The sequence below is a fragment of the Euprymna scolopes genome, chromosome 30 (assembly GCF_053919585.1).
Source record: "Euprymna scolopes isolate OS-2025 chromosome 30, ASM5391958v1, whole genome shotgun sequence".
In the NCBI taxonomy this organism is placed as follows: Eukaryota; Metazoa; Mollusca; class Cephalopoda; order Sepiida; family Sepiolidae; genus Euprymna; species Euprymna scolopes.
The window spans coordinates 82,391,547-82,412,748 of NC_136511.1; the positions used below are offsets into that span (position 1 = coordinate 82,391,547).

Sequence of the window (21,202 nt, forward strand, 5' to 3'; positions counted from 1 at the left end):
CGTCCCTGGATGATACATGATTTTTCCATGGAAATCTTTCTAAATCTTTGTTCTTTTGAGTAGTGTGAGGCCTGACAGTATCATGATTTGGAAAACTTCTAAAGCAATTATTCTTAAAAAGGGGCATATGTCCAATAGGGATGTAATTTGATTTTTAAGGGTGATAATTGAATGTGATTGAGGAGGTCTTGGCTCAAATTTTTAATCATTTTCATTTAGTTTCAATACTATAAATACACTGATGATTTTTATAATACCCATTATTTTTATTTCTAATATTAGAATTTTCTCTATTAAATGCTTGTATCATATTTATTATTTTAATAACATTTTTTTTTTTTAACATAAAATTTTAAATAATTTCCACTTCTTATTTTGTTTCATTTTTCTTTTTCACAGATGCCATTTCCTTTTGAGTTTTGCTTTAACAAAGGTATTGGGGTTATAAAATTTCCTAGCTGTAACAGAGTTCACATAACATTTTTAATGATTAGAATTATCCATTACTAAATGGCGGGGGGAGGGGGCACTCATGATTTAAGAAGAAATGAGGTCGGGGTTCAGCTGTGAAAAGGTTGGAAAAAAGTTTTTAAGCGATCGATGATCTGTTGGTGAGAAATGTGTAATTTATCAATATTTTTCAAGATCAACAGCATTTTTCACAGTGTGAGGTCTAGCAATATCGTGAAGAACGGCACTGCCTAAAAGGCCAAATATCATCTTGAAAATCATGTATCCACCATCCTATTCCCCAGACATCGTACCAACCGATTACCATCTCTTTAGGCATTTGCAAAATTATCTAAGTGGATTCTAAAAAAAATGTTGTAAATCTTTTTCAGTTTGAAACTAAGATATTTTATGGACATTTTATAAAAATCTTAATAGTTGAAAGTAGGTTATAGGGAAGAATGGGGACTACATTTATTATTTTAATTTATTGAATTTATTAAAAAAAAAAAAAAAATACCTGCTATTGTTGATTAGACTTAATTATGACCTGAATTATGATCTAGATGATTAAAAAAAATATTTATTTTAGATGGTAGCATACTGAATGTAAGCAATGGACTGTTGCAATCTGGGAGGTATCAGATACTGAACTAATACAGACAAAGCATATTTGAATCAATTCCCACTTTATGCCATTATATTGAGTAATGCTGTCATCTCTGGGGAGGTGCTACTCAGAGCACCTTTCTTTGCCTTGACAGAGTACAAAATTGACTTTTCAATCTGGTGGGGAACAATTTCTTCTCTTCCCTACAGCCCCTAACCATAGAAGAGATGATGCCTACCTTTATTGCATCGTTATGTGCATGATAGCTGCTCAACTGAGCTCCAATCCTCCTTCCATCTCTCCTACAAAAGATTTACAGCAAAGAATTTTCCTTTTTCTTTGTGTATTAAAAATCAAATGGAACTTCCATGAACAAAGTTTCTTTCAGATCATATTTGTAGAACAAAATTGCGACGTGTTGATTACCAACCAACTACAACATGGTTGTTTTCAAGTCCATATTAACAAATACTCGTTGAGCTATACTAGCAATACACATGAAAAAATTGAAATAGCTTGAAATATTTCAATATTGGTATGCATAGAAAGAGCTGGATGAGCTAAGAAAGAATCTTTTTAAATTTTTTAAATCTGATTAAAATTAAGGAATTTATGGCTATTTTTGTGACTTACACGTTTGGATATTTTTCCCTCTTTAAGACCATATGCGTTTCGTCACATTTTTTACACTACTTTTTCAGTAAAAATGTCATATCTTTGTTAAAACACAAGACTAAGAAATGAAATTTACCATATAAGTGTATTTTTGTACAAGGAATCAGAATATGCAACTGAAAATCTCCCAAAGTTTATGGTTTCCAAATAATCTGCAGTAAATGTGCATAAATATGCAGCAATTCCTTAAAAATGCCATGTATCCATAAACAGAAAAGAAGTTGGAGAACTACAAAATTGAATTGTAATGTGCTTTATGTACAAAAACTTAAATCTAAACATAAGACCATTTAAAAATGAATATATTGCAATATTTCTTTGTAGATTAACACCTTCTGTTTAACCCCACTCAACTCCTTCTGACCACCCCTCCAAAATGTGATTCTACCTTTTTAGGAAATTATGTATAAAATGCCATGAAAAACTTTAATGAAAGATAAACAAATTATTTTAGAATTGAATGTAAAATAATTTCCTATTACAGGTCATTCTAGCATTTTAGGGCAGTTAACTGTTTTTTTTTTCTATGGGAAAATATGCATGCTTTTTTTTTTTTTTTTTTTTTTTTTTTAAAAGATGATTATGTGTAGTTTTAAGAGGGTTTCTATGCAATGAGAATATGGGGAGGGTTGCCATTCGGACTTTGAATTAATTGTAGGGCTAAGGAAAATTATGTGTGAACATACTGAAAACTTGACAGAGACAAAGCTAACAAAAACAATATTAGAGGGGGGGGAGCGGTTAGTTTCACAAAAATTTAATGTAAAATAATTCATCATTTCCTGGCCATTCTAGCATTTTAGGACAGTTAACCAATTTATTTTTATGTGTATTTTTCTTTAAGGAAGGATCTATTTTTTGTTTGTTTGTTTTAGATGCTTGTATGTGGCTTACAGAGGTATTTTGTTGGGGGGGGGGGCTTGCCATTCGAACTTAGTGTTATTGTTAGGGTTAAAGAGTGTTTTAGGAGGAGACTTGCCACACATAATTTGTATTAGAGGTGAAGTTAAGAGAGCTTTTTTTCAAAGAGAGCGTTCAAAAATTTGTTGATTTCTATTTTCGAGGTTGAAGGTGTTAATTCCATAGGCCGTTTATACTACGCTGGAGCAGGTTGTAAAAATATCTTTCGCTTAATAAGTAGAAAAAAAAGATAACGAAATAAAAAGCTTCCTAATTGTAGTTTGATGTGTTTTCTAACTGCTTTTAAAATTTCAAGAATATTGATATAGATTTTGAGGGTTTGTATTACTATACACATAGATTCGAAAATGTTGTCAAAAAAAAACAAATATATAACAAATAAACGTTATCAAAAGCAAGCTACTTTTCTACCTAACTGGATTATTTTTTAGTGTTTTTATTTAATGTAACATGTTTATTCAGCTTGAAAACAGTGTTTACCGATGTAGTTAAAAATAAAAAAGTAGACAAAATACTGCTAGAAACTCGCTCAATATATGTTACCGTGACGTAGGCTGACATATATTCGGTGAGTTTTTAACAGTATTTTGTATAGTTTTTTTTATTTTTAACTCCTTTTCTCAAACTTACCGTGTCAAAGAGAGTCGGGCCGGGCGCCATTTTGAATTTTCCAATACATCGGTAAACACTGTATGTTTTTCGAGCTGAATAAACATGTTACATTGAATAAAAACACAAAAAATATATCCAGTTTGGTAGAAAAGTAACTTATCTTGCCTTTGATAACATTTATTTGTTATATATTTGTTTTTTGACAACTTTTTCGAATCTATGTATAAACGAGATTTTGATACTTATTTTGATTTTGAAAAAAAAACATTTGTGGCTGTTCGCAGTAAAACATTGTTTTAATTCGTTGTTCAAAACTAATTTAAAGAATAAAAGTGCATGCAAGCTATATATCTACAAAAGCTTTTGTTTTTTTAACCATGTTTTTAAATTTGACGAGCAATGTGAGAAATTGCAACAGATTCATAATGCCGAATTGGTTGGGATTGTTATTATACATTCTGAAAACCGAATCGTTCTAAACTAATGTTATTCTGATAACAAAATAGCTCTCATTGAACATATAAGAACATTTATATTCATATTTTCATGTTTTTCTTAATTCGTTCTTGAATAAAAATTAAAGAACGCGTGTTGTTTATACACTGTGCTATTGCTGATTCTACAGGCTGGAGCTGCTGCTGCTGCTTCTAGTAATACTAACTTCATTTGACCAAATTCGAGAAATAGAAACAATTTTTTTTCGGGTAGGTCCTTTTAAATTATCAATTACCGCGGTCCTACTCAACATAAAATAATACTTTTAATTGATAAAGATAGTAAAAAGATTGATTTACTTACTACTGGGTGTCCGAAGAATTTTTTTTTCAAAATGTTCAATACTCGTCATATTAAAGTCTTATTTTTAACACAACAAAAAAAGAAATGGTCAAAAATATTTCGGACACTTGACAGTATTAAGATTAACACTTCTTCTAATTGGTTCCCAAATTTCATGACGAAATTCTTCATACAATCACGGTACGGACCTTTAGAAAACAGGGGGGGGGTCATTACAAAACCTTACCGAAAACGCCATTTTATGACGTTCACATTTTTATCACTTTATTTGCTTGAAACTCTTAAAATATATAATGTACATTCATATTTATTAATTCATTTGAAAGTATATTCATTTCCGAACAAAACAGTAGTAATTTGAAGACTTGAAGTGCTTTAGTTTAAAAAATATGGTTATTTTAGTAGAACTACCTTGAAATCTGTGATTATCCAAAGCGTTTTTTCGTCCGTGTGTATTACTAGCTATACTCTTAGATAATCAAATTCTGCCCATATCTCCCATCATTTATAATCCTCTCATAATATTGTTTATCCAAATGATAATTTCATTAAGCCTCATCAATGAGTCTGCTTCCAAACCAACTACAGCATGGTTATCTTCAAGTCTAGTGTAAACAAATACTTGTTGATCATTCCTCTTAAGTAATCTTCTGTCCGTTCCAAAAAATTGTTTCTAATCCTCTCTTGGGGCTCATCATCCAACTGAAAGCTTTAACCCTTATCCTTCAGTGGTCCCCAGGCCATAATAAGCAGTAACCAATTCATTTATTTATATTTATATATATATTTACCTCTGCACTCCATGTTTAAAAAGGATGTGTCCTCTATAGTATCAGATCTGACCGAATGGTTAATTGCAGGCATAGACCAATTCATACCATCTAAAAAATTCCAACAAAAACCTAACAGCCAGCCATGGTTCTCCCCAGAATGTGCTGCTGCTATCGCGCACAGAAATCACTTTTTCCATAGCTACCAACGTAATAGATGCACCGAGACTAAAGCTGCTTTTAGGTCTGCCAGCAACCACTGTAAAAGAGTAATAAAAAATGCAAGAGAGCTATATGCCCAGTCTGTTAAATCCAAGGTAGCTGATCAGCGGCTTGGGTCCGACCAGTTTTGGCAAATAACAAATAGGATCCTGAACAGAAGTGTGCGTTCTATCCCAACCATTATCAATGGACCAGAGGTCATCTCGTCAGCGTCAGACAAGGCCAAACTATTTGCAAAGAACTTTGCAGCTAATTCTACCCTATGCAACGAAGGCCATCAACTCCCCATATTTCCTCCTATAACACAGAACAAGCTAGGTAACATACAAATATCCGTGCATGAGGTCGCCAAGCTAATAAAGAACCTAGATTCCAGTAAAGCAACTGGACCTGATGGCATCCCAATTATAGTGTTAAAAAAGCTTCAACCAGAACTTGCTCCCATACTTACGAAACTATTTAAGCGCTGCCTTAAGGAGAAGTGCTTTCCGACTCCCTGGAAGACCTCATCAGTTTGCCCTGTATTTAAGAATTCAGGTGATAAGTCATCTCCCTCTCAATACAGACCAATAAGTCTCCTGTGTGTTATGAGTAAGTTGCTGGAATCCATATTAAATAGAGAAATAGTCAACCACCTCAGCAGGAATAACCTTCTTAGTGACACACAATATGGTTTCCGCTCTGCAAGATCTACCGCAGATGTGCTGACGGTTATATCCCACAGGATTAGTGAATCTCTTGACAAAGGCTTCCTTTCTAGGGCAATTGCTCTCGACATATCAAAGGCCTTCGACAAGGTATGGCATAAGGGTCTACTTCACAAGATTTCCAGCTACGGTATAACTGGAAATGTTTTCTCAATCATTAAATCATTTCTCTCCGATAGGCTCATAAGAGTAGTGGTAGATGGACAAAAATCGGAGGCCTGCAATATAAATGCTGGAGTCCCTCAGGGGTCAATCCTGGGCCCAACTCTCTTCCTGATCTACATCAATGACCTCCCTAAACACATCCTTAAATCATTCGTTGACATCTATGCTGATGACACGACCATCTACGGCAACACATCAAAGACTATAAATGACAAAGTTCTCTCTGATTCTCTCTCCTCTGATCTCGAGCGCGTGGTTCAGTGGGGGAAGATGTGGCTGGTTACCTTTAATGCATCCAAAACCAAACTCCTATCCTTACATCATCAACGCTCTGATCCCCATCTGGCATCAATTGTGATGGATGGCTCTCGTCTGGGTGAGGCCCCGTGTTTTGACAAGCTTCTGGGTTTGACCTTTACTCCTGATCTGAAATGGAACACGTACATCAAGTCTGTTGCCAAGGTCGCTGGAAAGATGGTGGGATCCTTCTACCGCTCCAGAAGATATCTCACTACGGATGCAATTCTCTATCTATATAAAAGCCAAGTACGTCCAAGGATGGAATACTGTTGCCATATCTGGGCAGGAGCTGCTAAAAACAGCCTATCCTGCCTTGACAGAGTACAAAATAGACTTCGTGGCTTAGTGGGGGATGCCCTTTTCTCTACCCTGCAACCTCTCTCCCACAGAAGAGACGTTGCGAGCCTGTCCTTGTTTTATCGTTATTTCCATGGCAGATGCTCGTCTGAACTCCAATCTCTGGTCCCCCCTCGCCAATCTTTCACGAAAAACACCCGTCTAGCTGAATCCACTGTGAAAAATTTCCCCCACTCTATATCTGTGCCTAAATCAAAACGCAGATTCCATGAACAAAGCTTCTTTCTTAGAACTGCACGCCTGTGGAACTCTGTTCCGTCTGCCTGCTTCCCTCCGGACTACAACTTGGTTGTCTTCAAGTCCAATGTTAACAAATTCCTAATAAACCGCCCCCTTAAGTAAACATTTCAGCAAATCTCCTCACTAACGTAATGTACTTGCAATAACCCTTATCCCTGAGTGGCTTCCGGGCCTTGATAAGTGGTGATCACTGTGTAAAAAAAAAAAAAATATATATATATATATATATATATATATACACACACACACACATTTTGGCAGCAAGTCATTATTCAAGCACATCTGATTGAACACGACAGTTATTCTTTTTTTCCGATTTTTCTGGATATCTTTTCGATTCGCCCGTGGTCTTTTTTATTTCAGTTGGCATGTTGTACAAAATGGCGCCCACAAGTTGTTCAGCCCTATTCTACTCAAGCGCTTTCTATTGGTGAATCCGATTATCATCAGGAGCGGTGGTTGTTGTTTTCTTTTCCTTTTCGGCTTAGTGTTTTATAGTTTTTTTTTTTGTGCCGACTATAATAAAAGTCCACTTGGCGAATCAAAAAGATATCCAGAAAAATCGGAAAAAAGAGTAACTGTTGTGTTCAATCAGATATGCTTGAATATATATATATATATACACACACATATATATATATATGTATGTATATATATATGTGTGTGTGTGTGTGTTATGAAATAGGTAGAACAGAATAAATTATCTTATATCGATCTAGTTATCTATCTAACTTTGTAGCTATATATCGATCTAGCTATGTGTCCATCTTGATCTATCTAACTGGAGAGGTAGAAAAGAGATGGATATGAGAATGTTTTCATAAAACCTGTCAAAATATAACAAAGCTAGATCATAGACAAGTTTACCAGAAGGTCTGGTCAGCTGATCGAATCTAAGTGTATGCCACATGGATCAGGTTAGCTGGAGATCAAGGAGTTAGAACTTGGAATTGAAGAAGAGTGGTTGGGCTTTACTTCTTGGGAGGGAGTAACATGTCCCTCAATGTAGACTTAAGGCCACAAGCAAAGAAACTAATTTTCCATTTTCATCTGCGCAACATCCTGGAAAGTGAAATAAAAACTAATATGAAAACCAATCATCATCTTGGAGTGAATGTCTTGTCCAAAAGGTTCCAGCCCCTCCAAGAACAAGATGAAATTAGGATGGACCAGGTTCAGTGAGCAGAGAAGATAAAGGTATGTCGAAGATACGCATATGACGCACGCATGCATATGAACATTAGACGATCACGAAAAATAACGGGTTCAGAAAGTGAAGAACCACTAATAGACATTTAGTAACACATTTACAAACAAACACGAAACATATACACCCATTTACATGGGTGCCATTCATGTTAGATAACGTAACATATATAACACAGTTGCGTAGCATACAATATTTATTATATTTATAAATAATAAATATTTATGAAGCTCTATCTAGTATTAAGCACTTCTTAAGTGAACTTAAAATCAGTTACTTTTTAAGAAATGTATCTTAATTTAATATATATTATTTGCATTTATACGCATATTATATGATGATATAATATATTGTTATATTTCTTCACCATTTACTTCAACAGTGCTCAATACTCAAATAGAGCTTAATAGTAGCATGAAAATACATCTACAGCAATGAAGCTTCACAGAGGCGTCCAGGTTTCAGCCCCACTGAGAATCATACATTAGTCTTATGATTCCCTGCATGGGTGAAACATAAACGTAGCTTAATTGTGAGATATTTTTCATACTATACATAAAATTCAAATGAAAACAATTATATAAAACATTAAAAATTAACAAAATACGTTTTTTTTTTTTGTCTGTCTTTTCTTTATAGACAGTTCATGTTTTTTGTTTTTTTTTAAAGGAGGATTTATTAAGGCGTGGGTAAAACATTTGTATTTTTCTGTTTATTAATATTATTTATCTTAATATTTTTACAACTGGAGCAGATGAAGGTTTACATCTGTGATCAAGCATCTCTCATCTTATACCTCCCACGTCTAGAGGCAGTTTCTTTTTTTCTCTTTTTTTTTTTTTTTGCGGGGACTTTGGTAATTTCTCAGCTCACCAGAGGGGTGAGTTGGCATTTTGGTGAATGATAAACGGTGGGGGAGGGTTAGAGGGAGAAGAGCATGGTCCTATACAGGCTGGCACCTACTCAGCCAGGTGAGGTCTACACCTGTATAGACAAAGGCAGAAAAGGTATATATCACTACGCCACACTATATATATAGATATATATATATATTTAAAAAAAAAAAAAAAAAAAAAGGACAAGAGAGATACTGCCACTTGCTCTGTGTGTATATGTATTGTTCTGTATATATGTATACCTATGTATGTACATAGATGCATACATTTGTATTTTGTATGTGTGTGTATTTTAAGAGGTGCTAGCATACATACTTTCATACACTAGCATATAAACCATTAGGAGAAACATCTACATGTAATCACACATTCACGCAACCAGTCCAAACTTACACACAGACAGGGACAGACAGAGAAATCTGGGTCGATCAGTTCCCATGAAGATGGAAGAGTTTATTATCATCAAGTTTTATCCTGGGGTACATTTCCTGGCCGTACAAACTTCTCTGGACTGGGCCTAGGTTTCTGAAAAATAAATAAATAAATAAAAAAAAATAAAAATATGGTTCATCATGGCATGCATTGGGCGGCTTTTAGAACTTGGACTTCCAAACTAACCTCTCTTTGGTGATGCTGTTATTTATCCCTATTTTTAATCAAATCCATCCTTATCATTTCCTTCCATGTCTCCCACTAGCAACTGACCCTACTACCTCAACTGTTCTACATCTATTAACTCATGCACTCTCATCCATTTATAATCTGACCAAATCAAACACTGTTGCACATATCTCCCTCTACCATCCATATATAAATCATCAGATCTAAGCAGATCTTTAAGACTTTCATTACAAATCCAGAAAATCATTCTTGTATCATTTCTCGCCATGCAACGCATGTCCTCAATTCTCACTGGTCAGGTTTAACTTCCATACATCATCATCATCATTGTACACACCTGTCTGACAGGCTTTTTTTTTGGTTGACAGTGCTAATGGCAGAGGTTCCATGAACTCACACCAGCTCATATCTACTCCAATCATATCCCAAAGTAACAAAATCTTTGAACAACATCAATAGCCTCACTATCCAAATATACTTCCTCCACATCGGAGACTATCTCCATTGTTTTATACTTCATGTACACAACTTGTAAGGATCAACAGACCTGTAATTCGACTCCATTTCTTGCGTACTCGATACTTACTAACACTACAAAAAATTGGATGAATAAAGAGAACTAATGTTTTTGTATCATTGTTTTATTATAGCCACCATGAAAAGATCGAACTACAAATAACAATTCTATTAAACTATACAGCTATGCTTAGTATTTGCATTCGATGTTTCAAACTCTGATCCTGCTCATAACTAAGGCTGTGACAACAAAATATTCTTATCATTGATTTGACTATCGAGTGTATATCCGACACAGACAATCAACGGAGAACCACATCACTCTATATAAAAGCATATATCAATAGATACACACTCGAGAGTAAAAACAATGAAAAGAATACGTAGTTGTCCTAGTTCTACTCATAACATTGACCACCTAAAAATCAGTCAGAGATGTGCCATCCACCAGACACCTGTCATACTCTAAAGATCTTGATTCTTAGAGACATGAGTTCACAAAATTAACAATCTCATCTACAACAACCCTGAGCACATTTTTGATCTCCAGATGTCTAACACGTGTGGACCTGCCTACAAAGTCAGAAAACAGCTCAGTCAGCATGACTATCGGAAAGAGAAAAAAAGTAGATAACTATAACAAATTAACTCATGCAGATAGCTAATATTTTGTCTTTATACAATCAAATGACTGCCAGAATAAGTACACGCATTGAATTATAAATATTAAACAACAAATGACATGAGGAGGTAAGAAAGAGGGTCAGAAAGAAAGCACCAAAAGATAGAATAAAAAAATAATTTTCTACTGTGTGCGTGTGTATATATATATTTATATAGTACACCACAAGCACTTTAGATCTTAATTTGCATTATAATTTTCTAAACAGTTTCTAGTAAATGAGTATTCTGTCGTATACATTTGTAATTTTGCATGGTCATATTTTCTTATTCATTGATTGTAAAACGCCCAATTTTGGTGGAATGTTAAATAGCACTCCTTGAATGAAACAAAAAATTTACTTAATCTACTATTGTATTATCTGTTAACAGCGATTGGTAGTGTAATATCGCTTCTGTTGTTCAAACCCAGGAACTCCTTTTTAAAGAAGTTGGGGTAAACCTCCCAGGTAAATCCTCCTTTGTAGTATCTATTTTGTTGTCATTATACCATCTTTGCAGGAACTACCTTTTTTTTTTTAGGGGGAGGGGGGAATAAAGTAATACCTATTCAGTTGCTATGATACCTACTCATAAACAATATGATCCTCTCCAGTATTACCTCCTCTTTTGGAGGTAATGGAAGGGGGAGCATAACATGTTCATTCCTTGTGGTACCATCTTTCCATGATTATTTTCGGGGGGGGGGGGTAGTGTACTATCTGTTGTGTTGTCATATCATCCTTCCAGGCATTACCTCCTCGCAGATTCATTGAGAGGTGATAATGAAAGTAGAGCAATGGCAATCGAGATCCCCTATTTGAACATAAAGAGGTGCCACAGTGATGACCATTTTGAGGAGCTTGCCACTTTCACATGCTTCAGGCAAATAACACCAGCATCCTTTCACCTGCGTTGGTGGAAGGAGTCAAAGAAAACAAGGCTCTTTTGGCACCAAAAGAAGATTTTCCAGCAGGCTCTGAATTCCCCCAGAAAGAGTGGATAGCACTCAACAGGAGCCGAGAGAAGGTTGCGAAAACATGGGACAACCTGCACAAGTGGGGCTATGTACACTGTCTCTGCAACACCGATGTGCAGACTACTGCATACATCCTCACAGACTGCCCCTAAAGCAATGCGGACCTGAGGGATGTTTCTGACACTGCTCGACAATGGATCTCGAGATGAAATGAAACGCTATGATGATGATGACCTCCTCGTTTGGAAATCAGTGTAAAATGTTTTTTCTCACCATATCATCCTAATTTAGCAAAAATATGTGATCTGAGGAAGTATATATTTGCTAGTATGTATATAAACGTGCCATGCAGATGACTATTGTACTGTAGAAATTATATGCATTATTTTATCTACAATGCTTATCAGAGTTTCTCAGTAAAATTCCTGAGAATTAGTCACTGTGAATTGTTTACTAAGCGTAAATGCTTATCTGTAATGCAAATTTGACAAACAAGGATAAACTGTTGAAACGTGAGGTTTAGTTCTCGTACAAAAATTAGGAAGGAGTCGGTATTTTCAAATCAGTGAAGATTTCTCACACAATAAACAAGTAGGGCGTATGCTAAAATGGTAGCTAAAATTATCTTTTCAAGTGGTCATTGTTTATTTTATACAACTTCACAACCTACTGACAATAACAAAGTCATACAAACATTCTAATCTATCTTTTTATTACACAAACAAAAAATAAAAAAACAAACATTTTATTTTATTGATGTCCAAATGAAATATTTATGTACACCAAAACTTAAAGAGCAGAATTTTAACAAAAATAAAAATTTACTATTCTTAGTTTGCAAACTCATTTGTGTCAAGCTAACATGGCGTAGAAGATTATCGCCCTTCTAATATAAAGAAGCCATGTGGTCCTGTTGTTTAGAGTTTGTGGATTCCTAATTAATAATAATGATGACATGCTTAACAGAATTTATGTTAACTAGTGGGGGCACCCAGTCTTTCTCAGTCGTAAAGCATGCTTAAATATATTTTAATTCATGCAGATTTCATATTTATTTTTGTTAGAGGTTTTGAGTGTATTGCAATTTTTGGCAAGATGAGCATGCTAATAATACTGCAAGATTCCCATATTGTCACCACCCCCCCAATCTACTGAAAAATAAATAAATAAAAAGGAGTGGCACCAGCCTCGATTAGTACCACAGAAAATGGTTGTGGAAAGTAAAGGATAGAAAAAATGAAGAATGAGAGAGCACCAAACTGTTACTGAAAGGGCATGGGTAATATTGAAATCTTCAAACTTATCACTCAAATTTCTGAAAAAAAGTACAATATATAATGTTCGATTGACAATTAGCTCCGTAATAAGAAATATGGAATCTGCATGAATTAAAATATATTTAAAGATGTTTTACAACCAAGAAAGGCTGGATACCCCTGCTAGTTAACATAATTTTACCGTCAGATTTTATAATTTAGACCCAAATAGCAGCATATCTCAAAGACATTTGATTCTGCCTAAAAAAATTTTCCTTTTCTTGCTTTCAACATTTTTTTTTTTTTAACAATACTAAAATGTGTTTGCTTTCAGTTAGCTTAACAAAAAAAAAAAATACTAGGAAGAGGAAGATTGTTATAATGATAATAGACTCCAATAATGGAAGGGAGATTAATCTAAAAAAGGGAGGTAAGTTATAGGTTTAGCTAGCTATAACTTACCTCCCTTAGAGTATTCAATTCATTATTGAGCACTTTTCGTTTCTTATTTATATTAATATTGTTATCATTTCATATGTTTCTGTGCATTTCTAGTCTATACGTGACTTCTACATTTTTATTATATTTTATTTCTTTTCTATTAGTATTAATTTACTTTTATTCTAAACTGTGAAACTAATGCAATGCTGGGTATGTGTAACTAGTATTTGATAAATTCATCATTTCTACATAAGGCATAAGTATAGACTGTAAAATATGTTTGTTTTATATCAAAATTAAACTAAGAAAAAAAAAAAAACTTTTCAGTATGTTAGTTGACAAATTCGAATTATAAAATTAATTCTAACAGACTAAATTAGAACAAATTTGTAAATTATGTGTTATGACAAGATGAAGCAGAAATACCAACAAAAATTATTCCAATTAGAAATTAACTTCCAACTGCATAAAAGTCAATTCATTCAGGGTTAATATCTTTAAATATAGATAAAAGATAAAAGATAAATAAATGAACATATATACAGTATGTTGATGTACCCATGATTCATTGTTCTCAATCACTGGCATTATGTATTCTACTGGTTTTATGAAAGAAATTCATAAACTGCTTTATCTGTTAAATTTTTCTTTCACAAATTTGTTTAGTTCTTTATTATCTATAAAGATAATATAGGAATAGAAGAGACTAGTGTATTTAATTTACATGTTTATGGCGTATACGAACACATTATTTAAATTAGCTTTAAACTCTTTCTCTAAATGCTTATAGAAACATTAAAAAGTATAAGAGAGTGATTGAACCAAGAGAGGGGGAGTGAGAGAAATATATGGATAGGTAAGGGAGACCAATGACTTGCTATTTACAGCTAATACGAGTCAAAACAGATTTTAAAGAAATAACCTAATCCCAGAACTGTTGAATATTTTTATTTTAGCAGATATTGTATGTCATAATATATAGAAAAAGCCACAGTGAAACAAACTTTGATTTACTGCTTTAATGTAATAGATCATTACTTTGGTGTTTGTTATTTAATGCCAATCTATAACCTTACTGAATTACTCCCGGACATGACATAGATGGCACCACTGATAAAATATTGATGTACTAAAATATTAAGTAAATATAAAGTACTACCTTTCAAACAGTCAAAATTTGAGCCAGATTGGATTATTAGTTAATACCCAAGAGTTCACCGAAATTCCACAGTCTAACATTCAAAGACAACATGAATTGGAACAAATACATAGAAGACATTGCCAAGACTGCTGCAAAAGAGGTGAACTCCCTTTATCATGCCAGAAAACTTCTCATACATGTCAGCCATCATTCGCCCATGGATAGAGTATTGCGGTCGTATCTGGGCTGGTGCACCAACCACTAGTCTCACCCACTTTGTCTTTAATCAAATAATCTGTTTACCAAGCTCCAACCTCTGTCCTATCGCCACAACTTGCATTCCAGTGCTTGTTTTTCAAGTACTTCAATGAAATACGTTCCAATGAAGTTGCTGCATTAGTAACGTAAATATGCTTGATCAACCCAACAATCAGCATGATCACAACTCTTCACTGTGGAGGTTCTCAGAAGGCATTCTATTCTAAAAGCTTTTTCCCTTTGGAATTAGTCTAAAATGATTTTAAACTTGCAAAAATATTTGTTTGGAGGCAATTCAAAATGGGAGAAAATCAAACAGAGCTTCATCATCAAATGTTAGCCAAGGAGCAGAAACAATTTGAAATTTTAGATGTGTATTTAAAGGTCGAAATAGTCTAGACAAAAAAAATAATCAAGTTCACAATGATGAGCAAACTTGAAATGATGGATTCAGTTGCAATGTTGGGTTGGATGAGCTTTGAGACCCTGTTGGTAACACTGAATATACCAAAAGCTTGAGGAATTTCTGATAGTGAGTTAGGTTCAGTAATGTTGAAGAGTTTTAATAAGAAAATTTGCAAATCTTGACAGGAAAGATAAGAGGAAACGTGAGATAATTTGAGAAAATTGGGACAATCTAAGTTGGATGCAAATAATCAACAAGGATCTTCAACAATGGAATTTGAATAGAATTGGTGCTCAAGACTAGCAAGTTTATAGACAAAGATAGCAAACTGCCAAAACATTTGACCCCCTGACCAAGGGAAATAAAGACAATGATGATGACCGTCATCTTTAACTATTGATTTCCTTAAAAAAAAAAAAACGGTCCTACTATAAACATCACTTCCGGTTTCCAACTTCTTAGGCAAGTGAAAAAAAAAAGTGAAAAAAAAAAAAAAAAAAAAAAAAGACATGGAAAATAAAGACACCTTCAACCTCTGGTCATCTTTCATCAGGACAAATACAAGTTCTAACAATGCAGCAAGAACAATGGAAACCACTGCCATATTCTTACAGCATTAATCTATTCTCTCCTGATTTCCACTGCAGTTGGGAACAAGATTTTTAAGCAAATGAGTGAAAACTCAATTAAAAAAAAACGATAAAGGAATAAAAAAAATCTTGTTTTTTTTTTTTGTTTGTTTTTGTTTTTTCAATGTATTTATAAAAAGTGAAGAATTGAAATTCCGGAGTTGTTTTCTTCATCTTAATTCACTGTTAATAATTCTTTTGAAATATTCCACATTTTAATAATATTAAGAAAAAAATTCTCTATTAAAATAATTGTCATCGTTAGTTAAATATTCTTTAATAAATTACATGAATGTCTCCTTTAATAATTTATTGAAAGTTATAAGATAAAACAATTGTCAGCTAATTAATAATTTTTAAAATGAAATGAACATTAACTTTTCAATAATTGAAAGAAAAAAAATTTTTTTTTAAGTCTCGCTTCTTACCATAAAATAATTGTTACCCAAATATTCTTTAAATAAAAGAAAAACTTTCTTTAAAAAAATTGATTCATTTTAAATTGCAACAATTCAGTGTATGTCAAAATTACATTAAACTAAAATAAATGCAAGAATTAATTTTTTAAAACTGTTAACATCAATAGGAAGATAATTGAAACAATTCATTTTAAAAGTTAAAATCAAATTTTTTAAAATTACATCAGCAACACTAATTTCAAATTACTTTCATACTACGTCTTTGTCAATTGGATGATGTTACTTTCTCATCAAAAGTCATAATCTATGAACATAGAAACATGTATTATGCATTTTTGAGATGAGGATTGATAATTCAGATTATTTGGATCATTCAGACTAGTGTTCTCATCTTGAGTGTTATTTTCATGTTTCGGTCAATGTAATCTCCAAACTTTTTCAGGCATATCTTGTCGAACTCGGGATTTTTTCTGGTAAACTTTGTAAACTACAAGGGTAGCATGCAGAATTTGTTTGCAATGATGTGTGAAGTACTTGGTAAAATTCAGTTATAAATTACTCTCTTGAGATTGAATCGCCAGTGTACTCAAAATACAATTGCAAATTACTTAGGACATCTATACAGTCATGATGCTTGCTGATCCTGTCAATTAAATAAAGGATCCAGTTCAAATTACATGCAGATTCCCAAGTTCAACAAATATTCCAGAGTTTGACAATATACCCCTGAAGAAAGGTGACGATTACATCAACCAAAATAACACTCAAGATGAGAACAGTAGCCCGAATAATCCAAGTAATCCGAATTATCAATCTTTATTTAAAAAATTCAAAGATGAGAATTATAGTCCAAATAATTCAATACGGGTGAATTGTGCAGATTGAAAAATAAAGTAAAAAAAGTTTTCCTGGGTAAATGTTAGTCATTTTATTGCAAAATTCAGCTCCTAAAATAACTCTCATACATTTAAGAGACTTATCTATTTACTAGCTCAGATACTATAAACCTTGTTAACATTAGTCTTATGAAGAAAATACAAATACAGAAAAGTAAAGAGTTAAATAACTGAATTGTTAGAAAATATTAGTTTTCAAAGTAATGTTTTCCCAGAATTCTACAATGAGAAGACGGCAATTCCAAATATGTAATTACAGGTTAATTAAACACGTGAAACGAGAATACACATTTCAAGTCGTCAGTTACATTGGGTGAAATGTTAGAACATTCAAGATGAGAACAATAGTCTGAATAATTCAAATCATTATATTTGGTTTAATGTCGGTTTTACAGGTTGGCATGTTTTGGACCGCTTTCAGATATTGACTATCAATCTAATTTATCTCTAACCAGGTATTTATTTATCCCTCTTTCTCTTAAATCTATCACTTCCTTTTAGGTTTTTCTTGGCTTCTTAATAACCCTGCTACTTCAATTCTTCAAGATTAAAAAACTTATTCCATTTACACGATTGGATATATTAAACGATGATGGCATCATAGCCTGATGCAATGAATATGAATACATCTGGGTTCATCCTCACAGGAATATGATTGGCTGATGCAAGACATAAATATGGATGGGTAGTTCAGCCTATGAGAGATGAAAGAAATGCCAAAAACCTGAAGATTACCAGCTACAACCATCCATTAATGCGCCTTACCAGATTGTATTACTTGATTACTGTACTCAGCTACTTCAAACAAATATATCCTTTTCAGAGACAATTTTATAAACTAATAAAAATACAAATGGTTAAATAACTAGAATTATTAGAAAATCATTAATTTTCAAAATAATTGTTTTTGTTTTTTTCCTCCCCCAAAATCTACAATAAGAAAATGCCAATTACAAATATTTAATTACAGTTATTAAGGTTAATTGAACGCACGAAAGTGAAAATGGATCATACCAATGCCGGCTTTACAGATTTGGTTTGGCACATAATACAATGGAAGAAAAGCTAGAAATAAATTATAAAAAAGGCAATTACATTTAATATATAGACTTATACTGAACACCTCGTTTAGACCTGTTAATAAATGTTTACCATAATTTCACACTGCGACAATTCCTAGATTTGGGACAAACATCATGTACTGGAATTACTTAGAGAAAGATCAAGGATTTGAATTATTTAAACTACAGTTCTCATCTTTAACATTCTTATAATGATAAAATACATCTGAAGACGTCAGGGGTTATATTAGCCGAAACATTGTGAAAAGAACATTCAAGATGAGAACAATAGTCCGAATAATCCAAATCCTTATATTTGCTTTAATGTCTGTTTCACAGGTTGGCATGTGTTGGACGACTTCTAGAATTTGACTTTAAAACTAACCTATCTTTATACAAGTCTTTATTCATCCATCTTTCTCTGAACTACATCCTTATGTCCTTCCATCCTTTATTTGGCATTCCCTTGACAACTGACTCTGCTATCTCAATTTCTCTATATTTATTAACCCAAGCACTCTCATCCATTCTTCAATGTGACCAGACCAACAATGTCTCATATTCTGTACATAACTCTCTATAATGTTCAGATTAAATCTTCCTTCGAGGCATTAGTGAAATTTCATATCTGGTTTTAGATAACAATATGTGTTGGATGGCCATTAGAAATTGACTTCCAAACTAACACTGACCAAATCTTTAGTCTGATTTTTCTCAAAATCCATCCTTATCACCTTCCTTGGCATTCACCTGTTATATCTATTCTATATCTTTTAACCCAAGCAAACATTTACCCATTCTTTCAATGTGACTAAACCAACAAAGACATGTTCTGCTCACACACACAAATGCTGTACTCTAATAATATATATATATATATATATAAATAATTGTAGTGATTCAATGAATTTCAAAAAACCTTTATTGAAATGAAGTGTTTGAGTTTCATATCAAAGATTTATTATTCTCAGCAAGACAAAGAATACTTTAGAAATTTAATCTCCTTAACCTATAGGGTTTCGATGTCTACCATCTCATCAGAGGAGAAAATATTAGCAAATATTTATAAAGGTATTTACCCTATTTGCTAAAGTCGGTGAGACATGGAAAGTCAAAATAATTACTCAGAAGTCATGTAGCAAGAGGATTTGAAGAAAAGGATATGAAAATTGTAGATCCAGATTGCATGGTAAAATCCATGGTGAACGTTCTTTAAAGCAGTTGGGTAAAAAGATCCAAGTTGTATATTGGGTAATCCACATAGCTGAATAGATATCTGGGTCGGGCATGTTCTTGTATAAATTTCTTTATGGGTCCAGCAAAAATATTTTAAAGTTTGGTGGAATCCTTATCATTAGAAGTCTATATCATTATTACTGGGGTGAGGTGTTGTAAGGAGAGGATGTAATAGTGAAGGGTTAGAAGTGGGGTGAACATGTGTATATACATATATATATACACATACATATATACACACACACACACACACACACATACATAGCAGAAAAGATATTTCTTTAAATGAAGTTCAAGAGACCCATAAAAAAGTGACCGGTCGCTTATGGAGGTCAAGTTGTGTACTAGATATAGAGACAGGCCAGGAAAAAAAGGGAAACAAGAAGAAACAAATAAATAAGAATAAAAATAAAAAAGAGGACAAAACGCAAATGAAATGATGCGTTTTTTCAAAAATTATACTAGTTTCATCTTAATTTCCTTTGTCTGTTTAAATTGAATTAATCCAGTCAACTCAAATTATATCTATTATTCCATAAGGTGATATTCTTGTTAATTTTATATGCATTGATAGTGTCCCTTAAAAGGGAGAATTAAAATGAAGGTTTAGAATATACTAATGTTTGTGAGTGAATTGTAAAACCAAGGCTAAGTGTATTAATAGAACGTTTTATTTTTTTTATTTTATAATCCTAACAGTAATACTTCAATATTAAAAAAAAAAAATACCTTACTGAAAAGTGTCTAAAGATCGGTAATATCAATAACATTATACTATTTAATAATATTTAACTGGGAAAAATATTTTCTGCACATGTATTCACATACATACATACATGTACATATACATGCATCATACAGACAGACACATGTACACACACACATACATAATATATTCATACATACCTACATACACTCATATATACAAATGTATAGATTTAGAAATAAAGAAATATACCAATAGTCATACTATTAATTATAATAATAAACAGTGTAGGTAACATCATAATTATCATAAAAAAAGAAAACCAAATTAGCCTCTACACTGCTAATTAACATTAAGAAGCTGAGAAGAGTAGGGATACGTAACTAAGGCTTTAGAATTGATTTACTTTAGTACCAACAGGGATGACGCATCATTGAGTATTGTGCTTTCATATTTATGTGCGGATCTGGAAATTGCCTTGCAATGGTGAATGTTTACTCCATTTATGGTTAGTAGATAGGGACGAATTATAAACTCTTTAATTGGGAAGCTACATATTTTTGGAAATACTCAGAGTGCAAATTATGTGTAAGAAATTAAAGTGTAGTAAGTTAATGTGCATATAGCGAGTCTCTACTCAACATGTAAATCAACAATAAGAGAAAGTTATTATATGGGTTAGAAGAGATGCTTAAGAACCTATCTTTAAAAAAATGAACATTTTTTTTTTTATAAGCAAAGTTTTAGTTTAGATTTTAGTCAAAACCGATGTGTATTTAGTATTATGTTTTTACCCATTTACCTGTTTATATAAAGTGTATGTTATTTTAAGTTGGCTGTATTTAAATTTTTTTTCTTGTGCTTACATCTGGACACTAGTTAATTCTTGGTATTTAATATGAGTTTAATGAAGGTGATAATGTTAACTGCTTCGGATATATAAAGATTGCAAAATTTGTCTCCTCGGGCATATGTAGATTTATTCAGTATACTCCATTTAATTGAATAGGGAATTTTCTTGTCCTCTAGGCTATTGATAATTTAGTT

The 21,202-nt window shown here is 32.9% G+C and overlaps 1 protein-coding gene across 5 annotated transcripts in view; it reads right to left on the reverse strand.

Annotated features, from left to right (window-relative positions):
• Positions 1–8,683: 8,683 nt before the first annotated feature.
• LOC145254860 (coiled-coil domain-containing protein 6-like) overlaps positions 8,684–21,202 on the reverse strand; it is a 181,176-nt gene continuing 168,657 nt past the window's right edge. For 4 of the 5 annotated variants that reach the window (XM_080113716.1, XM_080113718.1, XM_080113720.1 and 1 more), the window contains one exon: positions 8,684–9,455. In XM_080113716.1, coding sequence (XP_079969842.1) covers positions 9,393–9,455 — 63 coding nt within the window. In that variant the 3' untranslated portion in view covers positions 8,684–9,392. Of the gene's footprint in view, positions 9,456–18,166; positions 18,218–21,202 lie in introns of all 5 variants that reach the window. The other variant, XM_080113717.1, reaches the window with a different exon arrangement.